The following is a 26,110-nucleotide window of genomic DNA, read 5'->3' on the forward strand; positions in this document are numbered from 1 at the left end:
TTTTTCCTCCACCACGCACATCCACTCCTCTTGCGCCTTTAATATTTTCCTCCGCAATGGGAAGCGCTCGTCCGCCGCCGTCAGTGCGGGCCGCGTCCACGCATGCGCCCCTCAGTGTCTCCGCGCCGTCTGGAGAAGGTGGACGCGCGCAGCTCCGCACTCGTATCCCGAAGCCGCCGCCAAAACTGTTGCGATGGGGAGGATCCGGACAAACCACTTTGGGATTTGGGTTTTTTCCTTACTGCTCACCTTCGCCTGCGCGCAAAGGTAACTCCGTTTTTTCATTTTTATTTGCCGCCGTCCGTTTTTCATCCACATTGTCTGTCGTGTGATATTAATAGCCCTTATTTTACATCATTTTCTCCCCCCCCCCCCCCTTCACCCCTTCCTTCCCATCCCTCCATCACCCTCCTCCTCTTCTTCATCTTCCCTCCGCAGCGTCAAGGATATCAAAGATCCGAGCAATATGCCGCTGGTGAAAGAAACGGTGGACAGGCTGATGAAAGGATACGATATTCGGTTGAGGCCGGATTTCGGAGGTAACGGCGCAACCCCCCCCTCCCCCCCCCCAAAAAAAAACAAAAAAAAAACAAAAAAAAAACGGGGTGTTTAGCTGTTCACACGCCCTCGGGATGTGCAACACACACACATACACACGGAAAAAAATTGTGCGTTAATTTACATAATCAACAGCCTGAGCAGGCCGTCAGGGGTGATCGATCCAGGTGATCGATGCGTGATTATGCTCCTGAAATAGACAAAAAAAATGGAAATATATATTTCTACATGGTCCAGCCGGCGCGTCCTGCAGGTGGATGGGTCTCACCGACCCCCCCCACCCCCCCACCTCCACGAGTGAATTCACGTCCGTGGGTTTCCTTCACAGGTGCGCCGGTGGCCGTGGGGATGAACATAGACATAGCCAGCATAGACATGGTGTCCGAAGTCAACATGGTAGGTACATTTTTTTTTTCTTCCGCACTTCGCACCGTCGGGCGTCCGCGTCTGGCGCGGCTGGAATTCCTCTGAAGGGAGGGGGGAGTGCGGAGAGTGCGGGGATGGGGGGGGGGAGGGGGGGGTACACATGATGAGGATGTGTGTGTTGTTTTTTTTTTTTTTTTTTTTTTTCTTTCTCCAAGCATCTTGTGAATATATTTGACTGGATGGGAAAAGATGATAATACTGATGGTGAGGATGCTGAGGGCGTCCTCTCCGCCGCTCCGCCGCTCCGCCGCTCCGCCGCTCCGCCGCTCCGCCGCTCCGCCGCTCCGCCGCTCCGCCGCCATCCTCCCTGCACAGTCCCGCATCTGCGGCGCCGGTCTGTGTTGCTGCATTTGAATTCAAAACACACACTCACTGGCGCACTCGGACGCACAGCCTTGGCTCCGGCGCGGGGAGCTGCGCGCACACGCACGCGTGTGCATGTGTGCCCCCCCCCCCTCCCTTCATGTTGTCAAACCTCGGTGGTGTAATTTTGTTGACACGCACCCCCCCCACACACACACACACACACACACACACACACACACACACACACACACTCCTGGTCTTCCTCTCTCTCTTTGCAGTTATTTACAAAAACACACACCATCTTCGGATGTTTTTCTTCTCATCATAGCTACATTATTGTTTACGCGTGGGGTCATGTGTTGCTGATGCACATCCGGGTCACACACACACACGCACACACACACACACACACACATGTGGTCCGAGCTGCTGGTGCACAAGATGAACGTCATGACTTGAGGAGAGAGCAGGGTGGAAGAACGGAGCTCCACCTATGGCTGGATTTCTCTGGTGGAGTCTCTGGTGCTCCACATATGAAGGACTACAAAGGGGGGGGGGGGGGCTCTCGGCGGCCCCAACGCAATGGAGATGTTATATAATATCACGGAAAAAACGCCAGGAAAACGGAGAGCTGTTTTTGCGCGTGGAGTCCCGTCCGGAGCCGGGCCCGTCGTCCTTCTCGGAGAAAAACCCGCGGCGTCGCTCGACACGGAGAAAACCCGACTGAAGTCTCCCTCTTTGATGGTTTATTTTGGGTGGAGAATGCTTCCACAACTTAGGGCTTCATGGAGATTTTAAAATAGAACCCCCCCCCCTCCTCCTCCTCCGCTTGTCTTTCCTCTCTCTCTTTCTCTTTCTGTCTCTCGGCCTCCTCCATTCTTCCCTCCCACCGCTTTGACCGGATCCCCGGCTGTGACTCTGGGCTCAGCAGCCATATAATCCACCCCTGCCTTGCTCCAAAGGGTTATGGTACTTAAGAACTCGGCATCTATGCAAGCATTCATCTGGAAAAAAAACACTGCTTCATACATCAGCGCCCGTGCACGCTCTCTCTCTCTCTCTCTCTCTCTGTGTGTGTGTGTGTGTGTGTGTGTGACAAAACACAAAAGTGTGCACGAACAGTGAATGGCAACTGACGTCATGCAACTCCCCGTGGCAAGAGAATTCATTTTGCTCATTTCTGAGAAAAGCTCTCCGTGCCAGACCCGCAGCGGCGTCCCTCTGGCGTGACGGACCGTTTTAGACCAAGCGCCACGGCGTCGTCCACCTCGGTGGACTTCGGGGTCCACATGTTGTCGGTACCTCGTGAAAAATCCCTCCCCGCGACTTACGTAACAGGTCGGCCTCTCCTCCGCCGCCGCCGCCGCCTCCTCCCTTTATGTCCGGCTCTCTTCGGTACAACCGAGGAGATCACAGCGGCCCAGCGGATTGATTTCAGAGAAAAATCAATAATATCTCGGCGTACGGCGATCACGAGGATCGGGCTCGGTGACCCGCTCGCCGCCGGGCCGCTTTCATCTTCCTCGTCGGAGGCAGGTGCTTTTAAGATGAAAGTGCGCCGAGGGAAACGGCACCGGGGAGCGAGGGGGTTCTTCTTATCTCCCCCATCCCTTCCGGCGATAGCCGTCCCATGCTTCACGCACGCATCGCGTCACCATATCTTAGTTATTCGACTATTCCGCAGCTCCGATAACATCGGACGCTCCGATAGAAAGGACGCGCGCGTACGCGCCGGCCGCTCCACGCCGTTTCGAGGGCTAGTAGAAGCTGCGATCTATTAGATGATCCCCGCCAGAGTAAACATTTCAGCCATATATCGCACCGTACTACTTTCGGCTGAAGCTACTTAGGCATTCGTTCACGATCTCTCCTGCTTATCCCGCGGTCGGCGAGGGTCGGCGGGGTCGGCCGTCATTGGCCGCCGATCCGTCACACAGAGACGCGCGACCGTTCGCTCGTTTCGACCGCACGCGGGAAGGAACCGGTGTCCGACCGCCGACCTCGGTAGCGCCGAGCTGTGACCGAGAGCGGCATAGCTAACAGTAATTCTGCGAGGTCGGAGTAGCATGTCAGGTGCTTATTTAGCGTTATAGGACGAAGTCGCCGGCAGTTGAATCGCCGTGTTGGCACGGAAGAGCGTTCGCGACGAACGTCTCGTCTTTCGAGTTGAAACAAAATAGTCTACATCCGTCCTAACCCGTCCTTATCTACATCTGTGGATGTCGCTGAAAGCTGTTATTTAGGTCTTGAAAAAAAGTGAGCTTTCCTGGACCGCAGTTCAGGACTGTTCGCTTATTCTTCGCATCTGGGATGATGACAAAACCGCCGGGATGCGAAAAAGAGAAGCGTGAGAAGATGAGGCTTTTGTTTGCGGGCGAGAAGGTCGGAGTTGCGAGCAGCTGCTCGTCCGTCTAATTAAAGATAGAAAACGCCTCCGGTGGAGAAAAGCGGTCCGGTTGAAGACGCCGCGGCATCTTCGGGTTCTTTCCTTTCTCGCCGCGGACCAGACTTTGCCCATGCGTCCGCCGAGGCTCAAAGGTCAGCCGTGTTGTCGGCGTGGGGATAAACCGAAAAAAAACAAAAACGCGCGGGTCGGTCCGGCCCGGACGATATTACAAATGTGCTATTTCGAGAGGGAAGCGTCCTCCGAGTGCGAGGCGTGACGGCTCGGCCGGCCGGGTGGGCTCCGCTGACTCACCGGGGTTAGCGCAAAAAAATGGCACAGATATGATATCACGGCCGAGATCCCCCCTCCGGGCCCCCGACCGACCCCCTACCCTCGGCGCCGACACCCATCTCCCTCGCGCGGCGGCCGAAACGGCGTTTGCATAACGCCGTTTGTTTGGTTTTGTTTTTTTTTTTTGCAGAAAATCACAAATCCGGGAAGCAGACTGCGGTTACGGTGCGTTAAAAAGCGCCCTCCCCCGCCGCCAGCGCAGCTGAGCAAACACCGAAACGCATCGGGGCCCGTCGTCTCGGCGACGCGTCGGCGCCGCGTATCGACGCCGGCGATCCCGGCACGGTTACGGTATTCGCCGCGTGACCGGAATGAGTTAAATCGCTCTTCCCGGCCCTCGTCTTTCCCTCGCCGTGCTCGTTAATTACATGTAAAATACCTGAGGTTGGCGGTCGTGGAGAAGCACAGCCTGTACTATAATGCTGCTCTCTGAATGTTAATTAGCTGGCTGTGAATTAAAAGATTTAAACAAACCAGCTGTGGTAGCTTCTGGGATGGAGGAATTAGTGGGGCGTGAGTATTCCCTTTATTATGATCATTATCCTGACAAGCACTGGTTTCTTTACATTAGCGAGGGCTCCTGGCCGTCCGATACGGCGACCGGCGAAACGCGGCGCCGGGACGCCGCCGGAACGCCGCGGCAGCGCCGCTGCGGGGAGAGAAGACGCGGCTTCTCGTGTCTGCGAATTAGCAACCATTTTGATCTTGTTTGTCCAAACTGATCCTGTTCCATTTTATTTTCAGCTTGTGGAAAATAAGCTTGTGTTATTTTTACTCAGTGTTGCCATGACAACACCACCTTTTTGGTGAATGTGAGGAAGTCAAGGAAAGCAAACAAGGGCCCCCCCCACCCCCCCCAAGCTTTTCTATACGATTTCAGACATTTATAATCCAGACGAGGGTTCTGTTTCGTGACGGATCTTTTATTTTGTTTTCCTGAGAACAAACAAACGGTGGAGGAGGGATTCCTTACATTTTAACGGCCCAAATAGCTAAAATGATGCGGCGACTAATGATCCGTCGAGACTTAAGACACGACACTCGTGCCCTTTCTCGAATCTTTTTTCGCCTCGATTTGTTTTTTTTTTTCGTTCGCCGTTTCCGGAAGCTTAAGGCACCGATGCAGGTTCGGCGGAACAATGTCATGTCATGCTACGCTAAGTGACCGACCCGGAATAACGGATGAATGTGGTCACCGGGATAATTACAGTACGAGGACAACACTTAATCCTGCGGCTTTTCTTCCGTGCGTGTTAAACTTCCCGCCTAATGTTTAGTCAGAGGCGACCGGAAATAAAATGAACGCCGGCTTTGTAAAGCTACGATTTTCTAAAAGGTTGAATTTAAAATCCCGCCGTATTATTCGCGTCGCGTAGAATGCACGCGCGCCAAAAGCACGATACGCCTAATTATCGATGGCGTTACCTCTGCGGCGGCGGTGGCGCCGAGGTTTTTAAACCCCTCGCGATATTCTTTCCCTTATGGCCGGGTGTCAAGGAACGGACGGCGAGTTAGCCGGCTCCGCTAAAAGCCGTTAATGTGTTGATGACTCCCTTAATGATTCCGTCGGGCGCTTTCTCCACCGAGGCTAAGTAGCTGAAAAACGGCCCATCGGAAAGAGTCATAAAAGCGTCCGTGTCGTCATCTCCTGCGGGCTACGCGCGGCCGGCAACTCATTCAGAACGCACCGACTCTGACCGCTGATATTTAATCCGAAGGCTGTGCCGAAGCGAACACGACGATGAATCAACTCCGATTGACCGGCCGATGCGCCGCGGCGTCTCCTCCGGCTCGCGGAGGAGCGACCGCCGCGTCCGAGCTCGTTACTGCCCAAAATGCTAAATCATGTCCTTGCGGCCGCGCACGGTCGACGTTACTATCGGCAGACCCCCCCCTCCCGCCCCCACCTCTGCAGCGGGACACGGCGGATGAACGCGTGATCGATGCCTTCGTGGCGTCCGGCGAAGCGGCGGCGCCTAGAAGAGGCACGTCTCCTTTTTTTTTTAATCACAAGGAATTAAAATGAGCTACGAATGAAAACCCGGAGTAACGTGATTAGCGGATATGTCTATTATCCCGTTCGATCTCGGACGCGGCATCGTTAAAACGCTTCGGCGTGAAATATACAAACCGGTGAGAGGGGTTTCCGCCGTGGAGGGGAAAAAAAAAGCGTTATCGTCGGAATCCGAACGCACGAAGAGAGCGGCGTGTGCCGCGGGGTTTTATCGGCGGCCCCCCGCCATGCTGACCGTGACAGCTGATGTAGTTGTAATGGAGGTCTTGTAACAACGGTAGCCTGTCAGGTTCTTTTTTTTTTTTTTTTGCAGGAAAACACAAATGTACTCCTTGTCACCCTGTCAGATTCTTAATGGGGGTTTGTTAGCCCACAAACACACTGTCACTGCTCAAACCAGCCTGGATGTGTTTTAGGTTCCCTGGGCCTCTTTGTGACGCCATCCTACATATGCCTTCATGGCTGCCGCGCGCGCATGTGTGTGTGTGTGTGTGTGTGTGTCCCGTTCTTGCTTTTTCCACGCTCTCCACAAGATGTCTCCCTTGCCGATGCTCTCCGGGCTGTCTGTGCAATGTTAATGGAGTTTCTGAGGAACGCTTGTGACGACAAGGAGACTGAAGGTCGCTTCGGAGGCCGGCGCTCCACCGCAGGAAGGCCTTTCCCTCGGTCGGATGCAGCTTTTCCTCGGACGTTGCATGCTGCATTGCCCCCCCCCCCCCGCGCCCTCTTCTTTCCCTCCTCCTCCTCTGCGCCCCGTCTTCTCCGGAGGTGTTTAACGCTCATGCTCGTTTCAGGAATTAGCCGCAGCCTCCAATGATTATCATATAGTCAATAACGAATCTATTTATAGCCGGAGGTATTCCCGCGCGCTATCGGAACGCGACGCGTTTTTCCATCTCCGTCCGGCACTCGCAGTGCGGCGGCCTTCTCGGAAAAACAAACGCTTTTCCCCAATAAGCGATTACGGCCGAGCCGAGAACAGCGCTGCGCTTTTACTCGACAAATGTAATTAGTATTTATTCATTACGGGGGTCGGGAACCACAAGAGGCCCCGGGGTGCCGTATTATCACATAACAGGTCTTAAGATATTGCAGTTTTCGGTGTATTGTGATACGGTACAATTTATTATCTCGGCCGCTGCGTCCTGGAAGGAAAACTTTTTCTCTCTGGATGCACACGTGTGTTTAAGAGCGATCCTGTGTGTTGGTTTTTTTTTTTTTATCCCAACATTTGTAATCCCTTGTAATCTTTGCATGCAAGAGTGGGAACCTTTGACACTTCCCTCCTTGCTGACGCCAGCCTGTCACTCAAACTTTCCAGTTCCATCCCTCGCTCCAAGCAAAAGAAAGACAGAAGGAAAAGCCTTTTATTTTGCTACTTTCACACAAATTGCACAACTTGACCACTGCGTTCCCCCCGTCAGCGGTTTGGCGTCCCAATATCGTCCCTACTCAGGTCTTCCGAAGCCTTCCTTTCCCTCGGACGTTTCCTCTTCCTGCGGCGTTGGTGTCACGTAGCTTTCCCCGCTTTGAATATTAACACTTTTGTCTGAGTTGTCATGCCATGTGTGTGTGTGTGTGTGTGTGTGTCTGTGTACAGTTGGTTGTATCGATATTGTGATTCCACAGAAACAGGGTTTTAAACATGACTTTTGCTAATTTAAGTGTCTTTTAAAATGAGAAATTCTTTCGCCATGTAGTTTTGGCCGAGCGGACCTACATCGAATGATACTAAGAATTAAGTGTGAGAAAAAAAACACGAGAATTAAAAATGCAGAGGGTCTTTACACTGAATTTACCAACAAAACAAAGGAAAACAAGGCGCATGACACAACGTTCACACCGTGGATAACCACCGAAATCGGGGAGTTTGGATTTGCGCCTTTCGACCGCTCGTGTTCTTCCAGTGTGGCTTTCAGTCGGGCAGCAATGCGGGAGATGTTGGCGGTCCTGCAGGTGACGGAGATATCTGATGGACGTCCCAATAACGGGGGGGGGGGAGGAGGCGTGAAAACATGATAAGATACTTGGCTCCTGAAAAAAAAAGGAAAACAAAGCATCGACGTTCACTTACGCATCGTCCGTCGGACCGAAAAAGACGACGACGGACGTTTGGAGTAGAAAGCTTGCGTCGCTCTCGGGCGAGAGAAGCTCGTTTTCGCGGCGCGACTTGGAGGGTTCCCCTCTGGTCACGGTTTCAAAAGAAACCTGGGTTTTGTTTCATATCAAGTCAAAGTCAACTTTATTGTGGATACTGCCATCGGTTCACACCTACAGAGCATCGAACACGCGCTACTGTAAGACCCACGGCGCAAAAGCGCAAAAAATGATTTGTCACAAATCAGCGACGAGTGATGCCGAGGTAGTGATGGTTAACCCGCATGTTATGTTAAGGGTCAATTTGGCCCATTGGGTCGATGGGCGAAACGGGTCAAATTGACCCTTAACATAATATGCGGGTTAAGGCGCAATTGTTTTTGATTTGTTTTTGAAATGACGGCCGTACTAGAAAGACCGTCTCGCCTTGCGGGGTCCGTCGGCCACTTCGAGACGTGTGTTTTGGCAAGACGTGACACGGCCGTGACCGAAATACGTCCTATTAAAAGATTAAAACCGACAAACACGGCTTTTCTTTTTCCCCTCCAGGACTACACCCTGACCATGTACTTCCAGCAGGCCTGGCGGGACAAACGTCTCTCCTACTCCGAGATCGCCTACAACCTGACTCTGGATAACCGGGTGGCCGACCAGCTGTGGGTCCCCGACACCTACTTCCTCAACGACAAGAAGTCCTTCGTCCACGGCGTCACTGTCAAGAACCGGATGATCCGCCTCCACCCGGACGGCACGGTGCTTTACGGACTCAGGTAAGCCGCTCGGCCACCGCCGCCGCTTCATGGGTGGAGCTATCATCAGGCGTCGTGGGGTAAGCGGGCTGTTTCTTGCGCGTCGCATATGACTCTGCACGTTTAACGGCGTGCAATATCGAATTAAAACTAATGCGCCCGCCATTTCTCCGCTCGCCGTGACAGAACGCCGGTTAAAAAAAGGTTACTCCGCTTTATTGCCGCCGTGACCTCTTTCCCGGAGCTGGGTTTTGGCGTTTTTCATCGTAAAACGCGGTCGGCGCTTCGACGCGACGCGGATAGAAAACAGGAACGGGGAAAGGACAGGAGACGCACGCCAAGCATTAAGTGTTTTAATGAAGTGTTTCACATGAGTGAAAAGCATTTAGGGGGCGATTAATGACTTCAATGATAAAAAAGAATCCGTTTGAGCGCAATCAAATGCAACACGTGCGGCGGTGGCCATTAGAGGAGATGAAATGACCGACTCGTACCTCGGCCAAAAAGGACCGGGTTGATTTTTCAAAAAATCAAAAAAAAAAAAGGCGAGAAAAGTCAGATTAATTAGGAAGTAAAGGCTTTTGGAGACTTTGGCGAAAGCCAGAGGCAAACGGAAAGGCATCACATCCCGCAGAGAAAAGCGCAAAGCCTTGGACATATAAGACCTCGTGTACGATGAGGTAGAAGTGTCCTCTCCGCGTTGCGTAGAAGAAGAGTTGCCTTCATATTTGAGCCCCTGGCGTTCCCCGGTGATTATCTATATCAATAATTGATCGGTTGTGATCAATAATAAAGCAGAGTGGTACAAACAACTGAACTGAATCTGATTGTGCGGAGACGGTTCAGCCGGTCCGCAAGACGCCTCCTTTTGGTTTTTTGGACCGCGATGCCTCCGAGGAGACCATCATCCATAATTGATAAATCACGATCAATTATGTAGCAGTTCAATACAAACACTGAATCTGTATTTGTACTGATGCTGCATATTTGACTGCACAGGCTAGCACGGCCCGTCCATCACTTCACCGCCGCCTCCTCTGATCTGTCGCTCCCTCTTCATGCCCTGTGTATGCACGTGTGTGTGTGTGTGTGTGTGTGTGTGTGTGTGTCTGCAACAGCTTGTGTCGCCAGGAAAGCGATCTTTCAGATTAGTGTCCGTGTTTAAAAGATGAGGTTATTGTTGCTAATTCAAGATGTTGCAGCATTCAGCCTCTCTCTCTGGACTGAGATGCCCTTCTTGCGCAAAGACTGCTTAAAAAATTTAAGCATCTGCACTGCACCAGATTATTCATCGCTACATTTTGTTTCAACAGTCGAGAAATGTAATTTATATCGCTCCCGTTCAATTCCTCAAGCTGGAAACATATGTTTTGCAGTGCAGTCGGAAAGAATCAGAGGACGGGAAAGGGGGGGTTATTCTGAACGCGAGTGTGTGTGTGTGTGCGTGTGTGTGTTTGTGCCTGCAGCAGAGGGATGTGATTGTTACCCCCGACGTGTTGTCCTTGTCGCCGCCGCCGCCGCCGCCGCCGCCTCCGAGCTCCTCCATTACTTGCTTTGTGGGTTTGGTCCAGGTTTTTGTTTTACGCTAGCAAGTCCACTCACGGGCCAGATGCTCGTGTGTGTTCTGAGTCCACACACACACACACACACACACCTGGAGGAACGAACGAGCGGCCGGTTGTAACAGCGAGGGCGGTAGTGGACAAGGAGTGTGTGTGTGTGTGTGTGTGAGAACATGAGATTCAGCGGCCCCGGTGTTCTTCCGGCAAACGTGCATCTTGAGATACCCAATCAGTGAGCGGCGCTAAATTTAGACGTAAACACACCTATGACACACCATCACTCCCACCGCCGTCTTTAAGACGAGTAAGCGGTGGGCGTCCCGGCGTCCCGGCGTCCTCCCCCACCATTTCGTCCGCTGGTGAGAAAATATTCCTTTTTCCGCAGCGGAGAAAAGAGATCGGAGCGGCAGCGAGCGTTGCCGGCCCGGATTATTCATCCCTCGGCTTCTGTCAGTGTCCGTCAGAAGGAAAAGGCTCGCCGGCGTCCGGCGGTCGGGTGTGTGAACGGGCTTCGGAGTCTCTCGTCAGAGAGTGGTGGTGTTTGCGTCAGGAGGTTAAACCCGCTTTTGCATTTTCAATTGTTTCGCCCCCCAAAAAAATCCAGTTCTGAGTTTGCATGTTCTCTCTGTGTCTGCGAGGGTTTCCTCTGTTTTCCTCCCAAAGTCCAAAAGCAGCAGAAGGCCTTGGATGAGGCCCTCTCTGGTTTTTCTTTTCTCGATATGACGCGTCCTGGCGATGGACCGGCGGCGGGTCCGGGTGGGACGGGCGACGTAATGGATGAATGAATTCATTTTTTGTTGTTTTTTTTCCAGGCTATTTTTGCCACCTTTTCAGGTTATCGTCTGTTTAATTGAACCGAAAAAATGCGGCCGAGTTCCTTCTAAAGGATTCTAAGGCGACAGTTTGCCGGGATTTCCCTCCCCGGAACGGTGAGGTCAGTCCGGCTCCCACGAGGAGCCGTTCAGACTTTAAATGATGAACGTGAAAACATGTATAAATCATGCGTTTCATGGTTTAAATAGAAGAAGAAAACAAAAACAACGAGAAGCCGCTACTTAACTCCATCAGGAGCAGAAGTGGATATTTTGGCCTGAAATTGAAATGGGCTTAACTGAGCATTCGTGATGGTTGAGCAGAGTGTGTGTGTGTGTGTGTGTGTGTTTCACTTTACCCCCCCCGCCCCCCCGTCCTCGGAAGACACCAGTAGTTTCTACATTTGGTATGAGGGGCCTGAGCTGCTATCTATTACTAAACAAAAGGAAAAAAAAACAGGCGGAAAAAAAAGACGCGAAGGTCAGGCTTCATTCAAAATGGAGAAATGACAAGGATCCCCCTCCTCCCGCTCGACGGATGACATCGCAAGCTGCCGATCGGAGGGAGAGACGGCTTTAACCCCCCACCTCGTCAATACGCGCTCGGCATTCCCTTCAAAGTTATCTACCCGTCTTAAATTAGTGATGGAGGTGCTGGTGGATGTTGGATTTTGCGCGAGTGCGCCTGTGAATTTGAATTACGGCGGCGCTGCGTGCATGTGGCACGCTTCCGCACGTGCAGGAACCCCCCCCCCCCCCCCCCCGTTCCACCCCCTCCTCTTTTTTTTTTTTTTTCCTTTCGCAGAGCCGCTGCAGACATTTTATTTTCAAATTTTGGCCCGAGCAGCGAGAGATGAGCCTCGCGTGCCACGTTTCCTCCCCTCGACGCGGGGCTCTTCATCCAAAATGGAGGTAGTCTCTCCATTTTATTTTTAATGTCGACAGCGGCTCTCATCGTGGCATCTCCGGCACGGAACGCGATTGGCTGTCGGTCTGAACGGGATGCAGCCCGTCTGGCGAAAAACCTCTGGCTGCGTCGGCTGTCTGCTGTAATGCTACCTCGAAATGAGATTCTGTCTGGGAATCGGTGGTGGTTGTGTTATGTCCGTAAACAAGGTCATTTGGAATAAAGGTGCACAGGCTGCCTTAGGGGTCCACACACACACACACACACACACACACAGAGTGCCCGGGCTGAACTGTGAGGGAACATGCACGGGAAGAGGAAAAAAACAGCCCTTTTTTAGAACTCCGTGTCCTATTAGCTCCGACACAGAGCAAATGTAGCGTGTTTGAATCCGCGTGATCTGCCTGAGCGTGGCCTCTCCTCCGGCAGGTTGGGTTGAGAGAGGGACTGGCCCTGATGGAAATGAAGAACAAACAAGCCCGTGCTTCGTGATCGCCGCCGCCGCCGCCGCTGCTTCTGCTGCTGCTGCTGCTGCTGCTGCTGCTGCATAAGTCCACAGCAGGCTCGCTGCAGCCAAGACGAGGAGGAGGAGGAGGAGGAGGAGGAGAATAGGGAGAATCCTGCAGAGAAATTCTCATTCATGTGTGTCCTCCTCGTTCCTTCCTCGTGGGTTGGTAATGGTTAGTCAGGGTATGGGATGCGCCGGTGAGGCCGGGGGGATGCGGGAGCAGCTCTCCATCGGCGATGCGGAGTCTCTCCTCAGACGAAAAAGCTCCGAGACTTCCGCTGATGATGTAGGTGGGCTATAAATAGTCTGTTATTTTTTGCCCCTGCCATTTTGGCCTCGTTTTTTTTTCCGCCGCCGATGTCGACGCCGGCGGAAATTCGCCACGACGATGAGCGGCGGCCGACCGCCGGTGCAAATTTTTGTTTTTGCCGATAAACAGGTAAACCAGGAAAGAGCGAATACTCGTGCGTTAATCCCCCCCCCCCCCTCCTTCGCCCCCCCGGTGCAGCGAGCTGGCGCTTACGTAAGAGCCCGGAGAGCCAGAAAAAGAACGCAGAAAGTGGGAGTCTGAGAAAGGCCGCGCGTCTCGAACATCCCGGAAAAATAAATTCCCCAAAACCGGCCGGGCCCCGGGGAGCCCCCCGATCTAACGCAGAAGGATTTCAAATAAACTTTGGCTCTTAATTATTAAAGACAAAGGCCTCTTCAAGTTAAGTTTGTAGCGGTGACGCTACCAGATGAGAGATTTGTGACCGGTTTCCTGCTGCTTCTCAACAGCCCGGCTGTTTGTTCCTATTTGCAGAGCAGGGGAGAGTTCCGAGGCCGCTTTTGGTGTTCAAACCGCCGAAAGACGCAAAAATACGCGAGACGCGTTGCTGTTATGGCTATTGTTGTTTTCACTGATCCGTAATTATGACGCAGGCCCGAAACGGTGTTTTCGCCGTCGTATATATTTCATGAACACCGATGACACGGGCTAAAAGTGTGCGACGCTTACTTTGCCGCACTTGGATAATTAATGAAATGATTGAACAACTTCTTCTTTATTTCATGAAGAAAGCCCGTCTTACCATTTCCGCAAAATCATTGCATAATTAAAGCCTATACGTCGGTGCGCGGCCCGCCACGGGGACTTTATGTGTAACGCCTCATTTCAATACGGCGTATTCAAGCCGTCATTAAAAGATTTATTCAGAAATGATTGTAAACGGTGACTATTGGGTGCTGGACGATCACGCTGGCGACTTTAAGAATTGATCAGCACGGGTTGTGGGAGTATAACTGACATCATCTTTGTTGGAAATCTGCAAACGCACACACACACACACACACGTATAAATGTCGGTGCGCATGCATTCATATGGATCTATGGACCCGCTTCCTCGCCGGGATGAGCGAGTTGGATGTGCGGTGCAGGTGTCGTTTTGAGAAATTGTCTGCGCCGGAATCACCGCTGGGTTTAACCCGTGTTCACCTCTTGGTCCGTCGCCGCACGTCATTGGCCGGACGGACCGCCATAGCGGCGACGGATGACATGATGCTAATCGGTGCAGACGAGGGACCCCGGGGTCAAACTAATACTGGGAGTTCTTCCACAGGCTGCTATCTGTTATTGTTAGCGGTCACATGACGCTCTCATGTTTCATATCAATCAGTGTGTGTTTGTGTGTTTGTGTGTGAAATGCGGGGCGCTAGATGAAGTCCCCCGTCGGACGAGGCCGGCTCACACTCCGCGACTCTTTAATCGCGGGACCGGATGACCGCGGGATGACCTTTCACCTTTCCCGCTATTTTGCGAGTCGACACGCGGCGTTCACGGTATGATGGCCACGGGTGCACGGCTGTGGATACAATAATAATCTTCCTGAAATAAGGCGGAAAAATCAACAAATACAAAAGATCCGTTCAGTCGTTGAACGGTGGGATTGATTCGCATCTTGTTTTACCGCATTAACGCTGCCGTTCGGTCGCAAAGAAACCAAACTTTGCGCCGTTTCCCCCTGCGATACCAAGAAGTAATCAAACAGAAACAACCAAATTTTGAAATATGTGGAAGTATTGCAGCCGCCCCTTTGCGCTTCCTCTGCGCTCGCGTCCGTCCGGCCGCTCATTGATCAGATCGGACAAGCGCGCCAAGGGGTTTCTTGTCTTTCTGAAAAGCTCTCATATCAGATTACTCAAAGCCCATTAGGAGATAATGATGTGGTGATGTTTGATCATTAATTACCTGTTAAGGACAGGTGTATTCTTGGGGACGTCTCTGTCCCGAAGAAGGCGGTTTATCGCCTCGCGGCCGATCGATCCGAGAGACCAATCGAATCTTAGTTTCAATTGAAAATTTTGTTTGCGTGATCGTGAATGACCTCGGCTGTGGAGCTAAATTCAGCCCGGCGCTTCCTGTCGTTGTCGTTTTAAACATTCAGGCTCCTTCGGGTGCAGGATGGATGGCAACGACGTGTAAACAATACGCATTGTATACTATATAGGATTCATATGTCTTTTTTTCTTGACATTTTCATTTTTCATTATATTTTTCAAAATGTTCTCCCTCAAGTTATGTTTATGTAATTGATATCATATCCCTCTAGATATTACTGAATCGATATGATATTATATCTCGTGTAAATGATACGTAATTTCTCATTGCATTATATCGTGTCGGTATAATATAATATATGTTTATATCACATTATATTAATGATGTTTTTTATGTTCATGAGTGACCTTCGCTGTGAAATCAAACCAAAGGGTCCCATGTTTCCATGTTGTATCTTCATAGACGTCGTGTTACGTTCTACAAATGGCTCAATGAGTATTCCGCGAAATTTTCCCGAGAAGGTTTTCCATTTGATTTTTGTCAAAAACCCAAATGTTGACGATCCGCGACCGTCGATTCCCTCCTCATCGAAACGTACCTCGGTGACGACGACCGAAGCCCGCCTACTTTCCACTACGTGAAATATACATATGTTGTATATATGTCAATATTTGACTCCCGTCCTCTCCGTAGAATCACCACGACGGCGGCCTGCATGATGGACCTGCGTCGTTACCCTCTGGACGAGCAAAACTGCACCCTGGAGATCGAAAGCTGTGAGTACGGTCGTCGCCATTTTTCAAAAAGGGAGAAACGGCGGAGGCGGAGCGCGCTAGGATAAGGTGGATAAGACCCGAGGTAAAAAAAATGCTGAGAAAGGTTGATGAGATATCAGGAGATTCACATCAAGAGCGGGAACATCACTAATGGCTCATTGACCGATAACATCCACCCTAATTAATTCGACCCCACCAGCTTCCCGACGAGCTCGATCGGGTCCGGCGGTTTGTTTTTAATTGCGGAGGTTACGCGCTTGGTCGGCGCTCACCCACGGTCGTGTTCGCGGCGTCATTCCTCGCGGAGTTTGTCGGACGGACGGAGGAAGAAGACGAGGTCCTCGTCGCGCGCTATCCGGATCCCCGGAGAGAAGGATCACGGGGCCGGGATGCGGACGTAGGGCCGGGTCTTTCCGGGTTCGATCTCGCAATTGCCGACAGCGTTAAGCGGCACAAAAACCGCGCGGGTCAGCGCCGCCTCCCCGCTCCTCTGCCATTATGCTCTTTCTCTTCGTCGCCCTCTCTTCCGTTTCTCATTTCTTTTCTTTGCGCAGTCGCGTCTTCTTTTCTTTTCTCCCAGCCTTTTTATCTCTCCATCACTCACACGCTTCTTTTTTCCTCCTCCTCCTCCTCCTCCTCCCTCCCAGGCAGCAAAATGCACACACACCCTGCTTCACACACACACACACACACACACACAGTTCCAGTTTTGATCACCAGACAGTATCTGCTCTCATATGGATTAACTGGCAGCGGTTTTAACGTTGGAATCTCTTCATGCCAGCGCGTGCTATTTTATTCAGACTAATGAGCCCAGAGAACTCTCACTTCCCTTGATAAACTTGATGCATTTTTAACAGATGCAAGTCTCAAAGCCCCCCCAACCCCAGCCGATCCCAGTAGCTGCAGCTCAGGCCACTGGTCTCACACGCCGAGGAATAATTGATTACTACTTCTTCGATAGCCAAAGATCCGCCGCACGCGCACATACGCTCCCGCGAACGTTTGCCAGGAGCCGTTGCGATGTTTGTCGACCGGACGTGAGATCGCCACGGGACTCGGAGGGATGGATTTACAGCGGACGCGCTGTCCTGGATTAAGGCATTCAAGAAACCTCTGCTTTGTGAGCTGAGCGGAGCGGAGTGATGTTTGGTGATGACCGGTAGTTGCACTGAGAGCGCCGCATCCGCGGAAACTACTTTATAACAATTATCTATCCGTTATTAATCCCCGTGGGGAAATTGCTTCCCTGCGCTGAAGCCATCACGGATGAACCACGAGCAGTTCGGGGTTCTCGCTCAACAGCAGTCGGACACGCCGGGGGGCCGGAAGCGGGAATCGTTGGACCGCCAGCGCCACGCCTAGCGCTTCAAAACCAGACGCGTGGGTTATTCTGTTAACCCCGAAATGACGGGCCGATGTCGGTTTCGTTCCCGCGAATCGACCGACAAAAAGGCATCAAAAAGGCTCAACGGGAGACCCGAGTTGGGTTGAGCTCGGCCTCGGCGTCCCGGCGACCCCGAGCCGCAGGGATAATGAAGGAATGAATGGACGATGTTACATTTCGATGTACCGGCGTTTCCGCACGTGATCGATCAACCCGGCCTCCTAAATCCCCATCTTGGTCGACGCTGGACTTAAAATCGATAAGTAGCCGTAACGGGAGAGAAAGACCGAGTCGTCGTTCGAGTTACTCGTGACGGCGCAGTCATATATCTAAGAACAGTCGTAGCAGGGCCATAAGCAAAGTAAAGGGTTATAATAGTGTGATAATAATCTTTGAGCAATACTGGATTACTAACAATGTTGAAGAAATAGCCGGGTCATTGTTGCAGAGCGATAATTATATTGGGTTATAGCGAGATGTCAGAGACAAGGACTGATTCGTACGGTAACCTTGTCCTCTCCGTGACGAATACGATCGTCGATTTCTCCTTAATGATGTCGGCCGTGGAGGAAATGCTCGCGACCCGATTTTCACTTTCCGTGCTTTTTCCGATGTAGATGGTAACTCGCCGTCATCCGCCGTCTGGTATCATCATGGCGACTCGACCGACAACAATAACGAAGCTGGGCAACGTTTAGATGTCGTTCACGATAAATCCAAATGACCCTTGAGTCCTATACTAGGACTGAAACCAACTTGTTAGCACATTTTAATCTTCATTATTCCCAACAAATGTCTCTTCGGGCTCCACAGAGGCACTTTCTCAGTGTTTGTACGCCGTTCTCTCCCCTCCTTCACACGCGGCCGTACGATCGCCCGAATCTATTTCAGACACCGGAGGTAAGCGCTCGGCCCGGCCCTCGTTTCATGGATGCTTTGTCCTCCGTGTCCAGATCTTCCGACCTTATCGACCAAAAAAACCACGCCGCGATGTTTGCAAAACGCTGCAAAGAGACACACGGGCGATCGATCCGCTTTCTGCAACGGACTCATGGGTTATGAAGAGCCGATCCCACAAAGGCGATCTCGATATTTGTTGCCACTGAGGGATGATTCAGTCTTGCATAGTCAAATGCATAGTGAGGATAGCCTCTCTCTCACACACACACACACACACACACACACACCCTTGCTTATTTTCTAGATCGGGGTGTCATTTTCACATCAGTAAAGGTTGTCCACATGTAACGCGAATTGTATAAATGGAACTAAATGGAACCAAATCTAATGTCAATTAAATGGAACTACTCCTTAGTGTTGAATAACTAATAAAATGAATAATTCAATAAATTAAATAAATCATCATTTATGACTCATTCAAATCCAAAATGTTACACATGCATTTGCATAGATGTAAAAAAATGACGTTTACTAGTAATAGCTTTCACCGCTGTGGTGTTTTCGGCAACGATGTGTTGCTTTTCTGCACGGCTAACTTTGGCCTTCTTAGCTGCGTGTTCGGACGGAGATTTTACTCTCTGACGACCGACGCTACCTCATAACACAAAAGACATACCGCTTTCTCTTCTGGAAGCTCAAGCATGTAATGGCCTTCCCATCGTTCTCGAAGCCGCCTTCCATCTGGACATTCGGGGATCATTTGTATTTCTCAATTCCGCTTTTTGAAATGATATTAAAGTGGGTACGCCGCGATCTAATGGCGGGACGCCGTCGCTTGGTGGGTAACATGATCGGCATGAATCGTGGACGTGCAGTTTATGGTCGATGCATATGCTCAACTTATATACGCTGCTCCAAAAAATAAAGGGAACACTTAAAAAACACCTCTTAGATCTAAATGAATGAAATATTCTTATGAAATACTTTGCTCTTTACACAGTTGAATGTGCCGACAACAAAATCGCACCAAAATGATCCGTGGAAATCAATCGTATCAACCCGTGGAGGTCTGGATTAGGAATCGCACTCCAAATTAAAGTGTAAAAACACACTCCGGGCTGATCCAACTTTGACGTAATGTCCTTAAAACAAGTCCAAATGAATGTGTGTCGCTTCCTGAGTGGACACGATGATTTCACACAAGTGGGATGGAGTTACATTGTGTCGTTCAAGTGTTCCCTTTATTTTTTTCAGCGGCGTATGTGAAGACCTTTTAAGGTGTTCTTGCAGGGCACGTTTGTCCCGTGGGCCTTGAGTTCGACACGTGTCGTAGATAGACTTTTACATTTCACGCATTTCTGTACACATGAACTCCGTGCTTGCGACATCAGTTTTGCTAAGGGTGTGGGATTTTGAACACGGCCAAAGTGAATATTATAATTGTTTCCGTTCCGACTCGAAATGTCGGGGATCCGACGAGCCGCCGCGGCCTCCGTTGACCGTCACGGCGGGTGGGGGCGCAAAGAATTGTGTGTTCGTTTTCTTTTTTTATAACGTTGTTTAATTATTCATCTCATCTGAATAGGTCACTGCCTCTATTTGAAATAAGTCGCATCGGGAGTAGGCCCCAGAGCTGGTGCACGGACGCTCGCCGTTCGCCACGGCGCCGCACCTCGGCGCCCGTCCGCAAAGATGGAGACTGACAATTAGAGCTTGTGCGTTCGTGGATTTAAATGTCCATTGACATTTTGCTGAAAAACGATACCGACGGGGGCGCGGGAGGTCGAGCGATCGTCTTTGGAAGCGAACATTCCCGGTTGGATGTTGTCGCGCAAGACGCCGAAGCTGCTCAACGGTTCATCCGTGATGACTTCAGTGCAGAGAAGCGCTTTTCATAAAGGATGAATGACTATTATTATTGTTATTATTAGAGCCCGATGGGTTTGAATCAGGAAAGCCGGCGCCCGTATGCCCGTGCGTCCGTCCTCGACGGGAAGAAATGTCAAATATCATGCGGAAACGCTGATTTTTCTGAGGCTTTCGGTCGGCTCGTTCGCAGACGGTTACACCACGGACGATATCGAGTTTTACTGGCGAGGCGGCGATGGCGCGGTGTCCGGCGTGGACAGGATAGAGCTGCCGCAGTTTTCCATCGTCGACTACAAGCTCATCTCCAAGAACGTCGTCTTCTCCACAGGTAAAACGTCAAACACGCCAAACATATTTCACGTAAAAACAATTTTCATGGAGGAAAATCCGTCTCCGCTCCCCGTCCTCAGGTTCCTACCCCCGCCTGTCCCTCAGCTTCAAGCTGAAGAGGAACATCGGCTACTTCATCCTGCAGACGTACATGCCCTCCATCCTGATTACCATCCTCTCCTGGGTATCCTTCTGGATCAACTACGATGCCTCAGCTGCCAGAGTGGCCCTGGGTAGGAATCGCCGTAGGAACGGCGACCCCGCCAAAAAGGAATCTAAATTGAAAAACGAAGCTGAACGACGGCGACGTGACGCGTTACGGCGCGTGTCGACGCGCGTCGAGCTTCTTTTTTTTTTTTTTTTCCGCATCCGTGTCTATATGTTGCCGCGTGCCGTTAGCCTAACGTGTGTTTTGACTGCTTCTTCTCATTAGCTCTAAGCATGTGAGTGATAGCGGTTTGTGATAGGTTGCCTGGCTAAATGTCTGTTGTTCAGCGATGACTATATGCGTGACTCATGCAGAGAGTGAAGCGCTGCAGCTCGACCTTGAAGCGCGCTGTCTTCCTCTCTATCGGAGCCCCCGATTGGCCGGAGACGCCTGCTTTTTTTTTGTTTTTTTTTTTTTTTTGCTCAATGACAGCGTCAAACGACAACATTTTCAATTTTTTTGTCGCGCGTCAATGCCGAAGTCACCGATAACGGAAAAAAAAAGTCGCTTTTTAACGTTAAACTCGGCGGGATCGGAGCCGCGGAGGAAATGGCTTCGAGCTCGGCGCGTTGTTTCGTGTCACGCGCCATTTGTCTTCTGAAGTGGGACGCGTGCTCGTCGGAGGCCCGCGCGGTGCGTCCGGAGGCAAACGTGATTTAAAGACCTGCCCGCTCTGGGCGTCCTGCGGACGTTCGGGCGAGTGAGTGCAGCCCGTGAGGGATGAGGCTGCTTACTACGGTGACACTGTTGGGAGCTGCTGAGTTATTTATAATGCGTGTGAATCTGACCAAATGCAGATTGTGCATGCGTATGACTAATGTATCAAACACAATGTCTGCATGTAAAAGAAACAACAAAAAAAAAAGAAAACACAGGTGAATTGTGCTGTGAATAATAGCGGATGTTTGCAAGGGACTCGGCATTTTGTATTTCGGTTTATCGCTTTTTCATTTGGACGAACGAGCGGATACAAACTCACACGACCGCACGAATCAACCGCGGGGTCCCGAGAGGGTCCGGGCGCATGAAAATAGAAAGCGCAAACGGCTATCTTTTGATGATCCGCACCTGATCTCGGCGCATGTGTGACGTCGCCGCCGCTACGCCGACGTCTTTTCGCTTCGAAGCGTCAGCTAGCGTTAGCAATTGGGGCTAATAGAAGGCGAGACGCGCCGTGTGAGCGCCGATGTCTGTCTCCTGCGAATGTCGGCGTCGCAGCGGTGCAGGCTTCGAGTCCAACGAGAGGCCAAAGCACGGAGTAATAATGATGATGCCGGTGATAACAACAGCGAGCGGAGGCGGCGGAGGTCCGCCGTTTGTCCTCTCCGGTTCGGAGCGGCGTCCGAAATGCCGTCCGCACTTTTGTTTTGTCTTTTCAAACGCACGTGTTTGTGATGCGGCGATGTGTTTGCACATGGATTTAAGCCCGACCGTGCGACTCTGTGCCGATCCGCAGGAATCACCACGGTGCTGACGATGACCACCATCAACACGCATTTGCGAGAGACGCTGCCTAAGATCCCCTACGTGAAGGCTATAGATATGTACCTGATGGGCTGCTTTGTGTTTGTCTTCCTGGCCCTGCTGGAGTACGCCTTCGTCAACTACATCTTCTTCGGCCAGGGCCCGCAGCGGCAAAAGAAAGCGGCCGAGAAAGCGGCCACCGCCAACAACGAGAAGCTGAGACCCGATCCCAACAAGGTACGCGTGCTGGCGCGCCGCGTCTAAACGTTTCCGTTTCCGTCAGTTAGCGTGCGTGTTTGTTTTCCGGGAGAAAATGACGTCTTCTTCTTCTTCTGAAGGTCACTGTTGATGCCGTAATCAATGCTTGATGTCCTTTGCCAGCGTCTCTTACTAGCTCTCCGTATCACCGGTTTAAAAACTCAGACGAGGATCTGAAAGAGTGAATGCAGAAGCAAATGTCTGGCTTATGTTTTATCTCCATATTTCTGTGTCTCTCAAAGGGCAAGGCGCCTTGGAAAAAAGGGAAAAAAAAAAAAAAAAAAAAAAAAATATATCACCGGCTGCAGCTCCAAAGCCCTTTAAATTTTATTCAGCCGCTAAAGTTAGCGGGAACAAGGGCAGCATTATGAAAAAAAAAAAAAAAAAAAAAAAGAAGAAAAAAAATAAAACCCTTTCCTTCTGAGTGTGGCAAGCTACGGTTTCCCAAAAGTAACAGTGCTGCTTTTGTATGCTTGCAGTGGCTGGTGGGAAATGTAGTTCAGAGAGATGATGCTCTGTATGCCAGAATGAAACAGAGGGAAATTGACGCATATGACTCGATGTGGGATCCCATCTTTGTGGACGATGCCGCATTAGGACTAGGCGAGCAAAGAAATAAGGTACTGGAGGTTTTGAAAGTCAAAACTAACAATGTCCGAATCGACCCGGATCAGAGGAAAATGCTGTAGTTTTGTGCATTTCTTTGATTTTCTATCGATTTTTAAGGCAACTTTGACCATCACTCCCACCATTGTGTTCTTCCCCTTTTCTTGGTTCGCTCTTCGCGCATCATCCCGACAGACACGGCCCGGCCGCCGCCGGGCGCCGTCCCGCCCCTAACCTTCGGAGGTTCCTCCGAAATCGCTGAGAATTTGTCGCTTCTCGTCCAAGCGGGCGCCGACGTTTAGACGCCGACGCCGCGAAAAGCTCGCGGGCGGTCGGGTCCGAATCTCCCGACCGCGACGTGAAGCGGCGGTTTCGGACACGAGAGAAAAACGAAACAAAAAGGATCGTCAGATTACGGCGAGGTCGCTCGCGGTTTAGCGAACGAGAGGCCTCGCTTCAAGGTGACTTTTACGTAAAAGCGGAAAAGCTCCGTCGCAACGGGACAGGATTGGATTATAGGAGCAGAAGTCCGGCTACGGATGAAGAAATGTTTATCCGAATCCACTTGCCTCGACGTCTCTCCTGACCTGCCTCCGACCTCACGGCCTCTGCCGTCCTTGCCGAGTCCTCACTATTTCTCTCGACCTTCTCCCGTCGCATTTTCCGTTTGGTTCTGTTTTTTTGGTTTCCCTCCTCCTTTGCTTCGTCCTTTGTTTCTCCCGTTCTGTCTTGTGAATCGACGGAATTTTAACCGCCGTCCGGTTGAAATTCCGAGACGGCGACGATGGTTTTCTCCACGAGAGTTAGTCCGTGGAGTGCGTCGCCCCCCCCCCCCCCCCCAAAAAGTAAGCCTTACCTCATAGTTGTGTGTTTTTTTTTGTTTCGTGACCGATCGACGGACGATCGATAGCGCTTTTCGTGTTTCTTAACTGTGAGTAGCACGACTGTGGCCCATCGCATTACCCATCGTAGCACCTCATCAGTTTCGTCGCCGAACGACTGGCCGATTCGCCGTAGGTTTGAGTGATGTGTAAAAGACCCCCTCCGAGGTCTGTTCTCACGACCCCGCGTGTTTTTACACCCAGATGACGCCCGACGACAACATCCTGTTCAGCACCCTGGAGATGAAGAACGAAATGGGGGGTGCCGGGGATCTGTCCCGGGGCCTGGGAGCGCCCGGGGACCCCCGCAACACCATGCTGGCCTACGATAGCTCCACGCTGCAGTACCGCCGGGCGGCCATGGCCCGCCAGAACTATGGCCACAGCGCCTTGGAGCGCCACGCCCAGAAGAAGTCGCGCCTACGGAGACGGGCCTCGCAGCTCAAGGTGAACATCCCGGACTTGTCCGACGTGAACTCTATCGATAAGTGGTCCAGGATGATCTTCCCCACCGTCTTCTCCTTCTTCAATGTGATCTACTGGCTCTACTACGTCCATTAAGCCTGGCGGCTTCTGGTGGCCATCTTGCGGCGGGCATGCAAAGATGGGGGGGGGGGGGGGGGAGAGGAAGAGGAGGAGGAGGAGGAGGAGGAGGTGGAGACAGAGAGAGAGAGCGAGAGCGAGCGAGAGAGAGAGATGAAAAGAGATAATTTTGAGAGAGCGAACGAGAGATAAAACAGTGCACCGACTTTTTTTGAGGCGGTTGGTTTTAGGGATTGTGCGCGGAGGATGAAAAGACTTTTGGACGGACTGCAGCAGCACCCAACACTTCAGTCAGCAGTGACTCTTTTAGGATTTGGGAAACACCGTTAAAAAAAAAAAAACAACCGACAAACACTCGAAAAAGAAGAAAGAATTTTAAAAAGACAGAAATGGTGCCTGTTCCAGAATTTCAGTATATCACTAATATTTGTCATTCGTAGCTTACTCTCTGTGGATCAAATATTTATGCTTGTGTTTGCATATACTTTAAGAATTTGTTTTGTTTAGTATCTATTTACTTCGTAGCCAAGCTGTCTGCATCCAGGAAAAGCTTTATAAATGATTTTAAAGGAGTCATCCTTGATAGTCTATTTTCCTATAATTACTGTATATCAAAAACACCATCCTTTAAAAAGCATGCTTCTGTTTGATTTCATTTGCATCCGAGTCGCGGGGGGGGAAGAACTTTAGCTTTACCGCTCGGGGTCTTTTTCTGTCCCGGCGGAAGTCGCGGCGTCGCAGCTCGGGGCGTGAAGCGCGAAGGACACGTGGACGACGACGACGACGACGACGACGACGGGGGGCGGGGGGGGCGCTCTTTCCTCCGGTCACGGCCGTGCTGGACAGAAACAAGGCTTCCTCGGTCGCCGCGTCATCTGGCGAAAGAGCGGGACTGTTGGACACTGACGCTTCGGCCGAGATTATTCCGCTTTGCCTTTTTGCTTTCGCGCCGTCGACGGAATCGAGTCCGTTTCACCGCGTGCTGTTTGAGGGGGTTTTTCTTTTGTCGTCGCTTGTTTTTTTTTTTTTTTCGGGTTGTTTTTCTTTTTCCCTTTTTTTTTTTTTTTTTTTTTTTTTTTTTTTTTTATTTGTTTTTGTTTTTTGTTTTTTTGTTTTTTTCCCAGCGGGAACCTTTGACTCTTGACTCACGATTCCCTGCCATCGTGCGAAGAGCTTTAGAGGCGGAGAATGGCTTTAACATGACTTAAGCTGGTGTAAGAACTTTGCTGATAAACTAAGCTGAGTTTAGATCCTTTTTCATCGCAACCACAGTTGCTGCATAAATATTGCAATCCACAATCATCAATATCAGTAGAATTGAATGATAGAAGTATGATGCGTTCCATTGTGGTTAGGTTTCTGTTTGAAAAAAAAAAAAAAAAAAAAAAAAGATGTAGATAAACATAAATCATGTTTAAAGAAAAAGAGATAATTCATTTTTATAGATCAATACTCACATTATGTGTAAATATTATGGATTTATTCTATTTAAATGGGTCTCTGTTGTTGTTTTGCAGTTGAATTACAGCTCCGATGTTCAATTTAGTCAAAAAGAAAAAGAGCAATTTAACTGAGGACAAAGAAAAACACAATTCACAACTTTGCTGACGATGTACTTTTTGGACTTTTCTCTCTTCTTTCTTTTTAACGGACTCTTAAAGCACCTACTTGCTGAAACTAAAGCACTTCCAGACACCAGTGACTTTTGGGTCGATGTTTCGTTCTCCAGAAATGACTTAACAAGGACCCCACTATCCAGGCATTGAAGTCAGGCATATTTTGTACAAAGTTTATGTAAATTCCAATTGTAATATTTCATAAAGACTGTAAATATCTTGTGTAATGATTGTCGGCAATTATGAAGATGTATCTAAAATAAATTAAAACTTAATTCA

General features: G+C 50.6%; 1 protein-coding gene across 1 annotated transcript; it reads left to right on the top strand.

Annotated features, from left to right (window-relative positions):
* The first annotated feature begins 127 nt into the window (after window positions 1–127).
* gabrb2a (gamma-aminobutyric acid type A receptor subunit beta2a) lies at window positions 128–26,110 on the top strand. Its single transcript, XM_086158408.1, has 10 exons — window positions 128–267; window positions 439–539; window positions 887–954; window positions 8,688–8,908; window positions 15,687–15,769; window positions 20,116–20,253; window positions 20,336–20,488; window positions 21,920–22,164; window positions 22,665–22,805; window positions 23,877–26,110. Exons 1-10 carry the CDS (start codon window positions 194–196, stop codon window positions 24,231–24,233), a joined length of 1,581 nt encoding a protein of 526 aa, XP_086014534.1. The 5' UTR covers window positions 128–193; the 3' UTR covers window positions 24,234–26,110.

Source organism: Fistularia commersonii, chromosome 13 (genome assembly GCF_037954325.1).
Source record: "Fistularia commersonii isolate RoL2024-O1a breed Wild chromosome 13, RoL_Fcom_v1.0, whole genome shotgun sequence".
NCBI classification, from domain to species: Eukaryota; Metazoa; Chordata; class Actinopteri; order Syngnathiformes; family Fistulariidae; genus Fistularia; species Fistularia commersonii.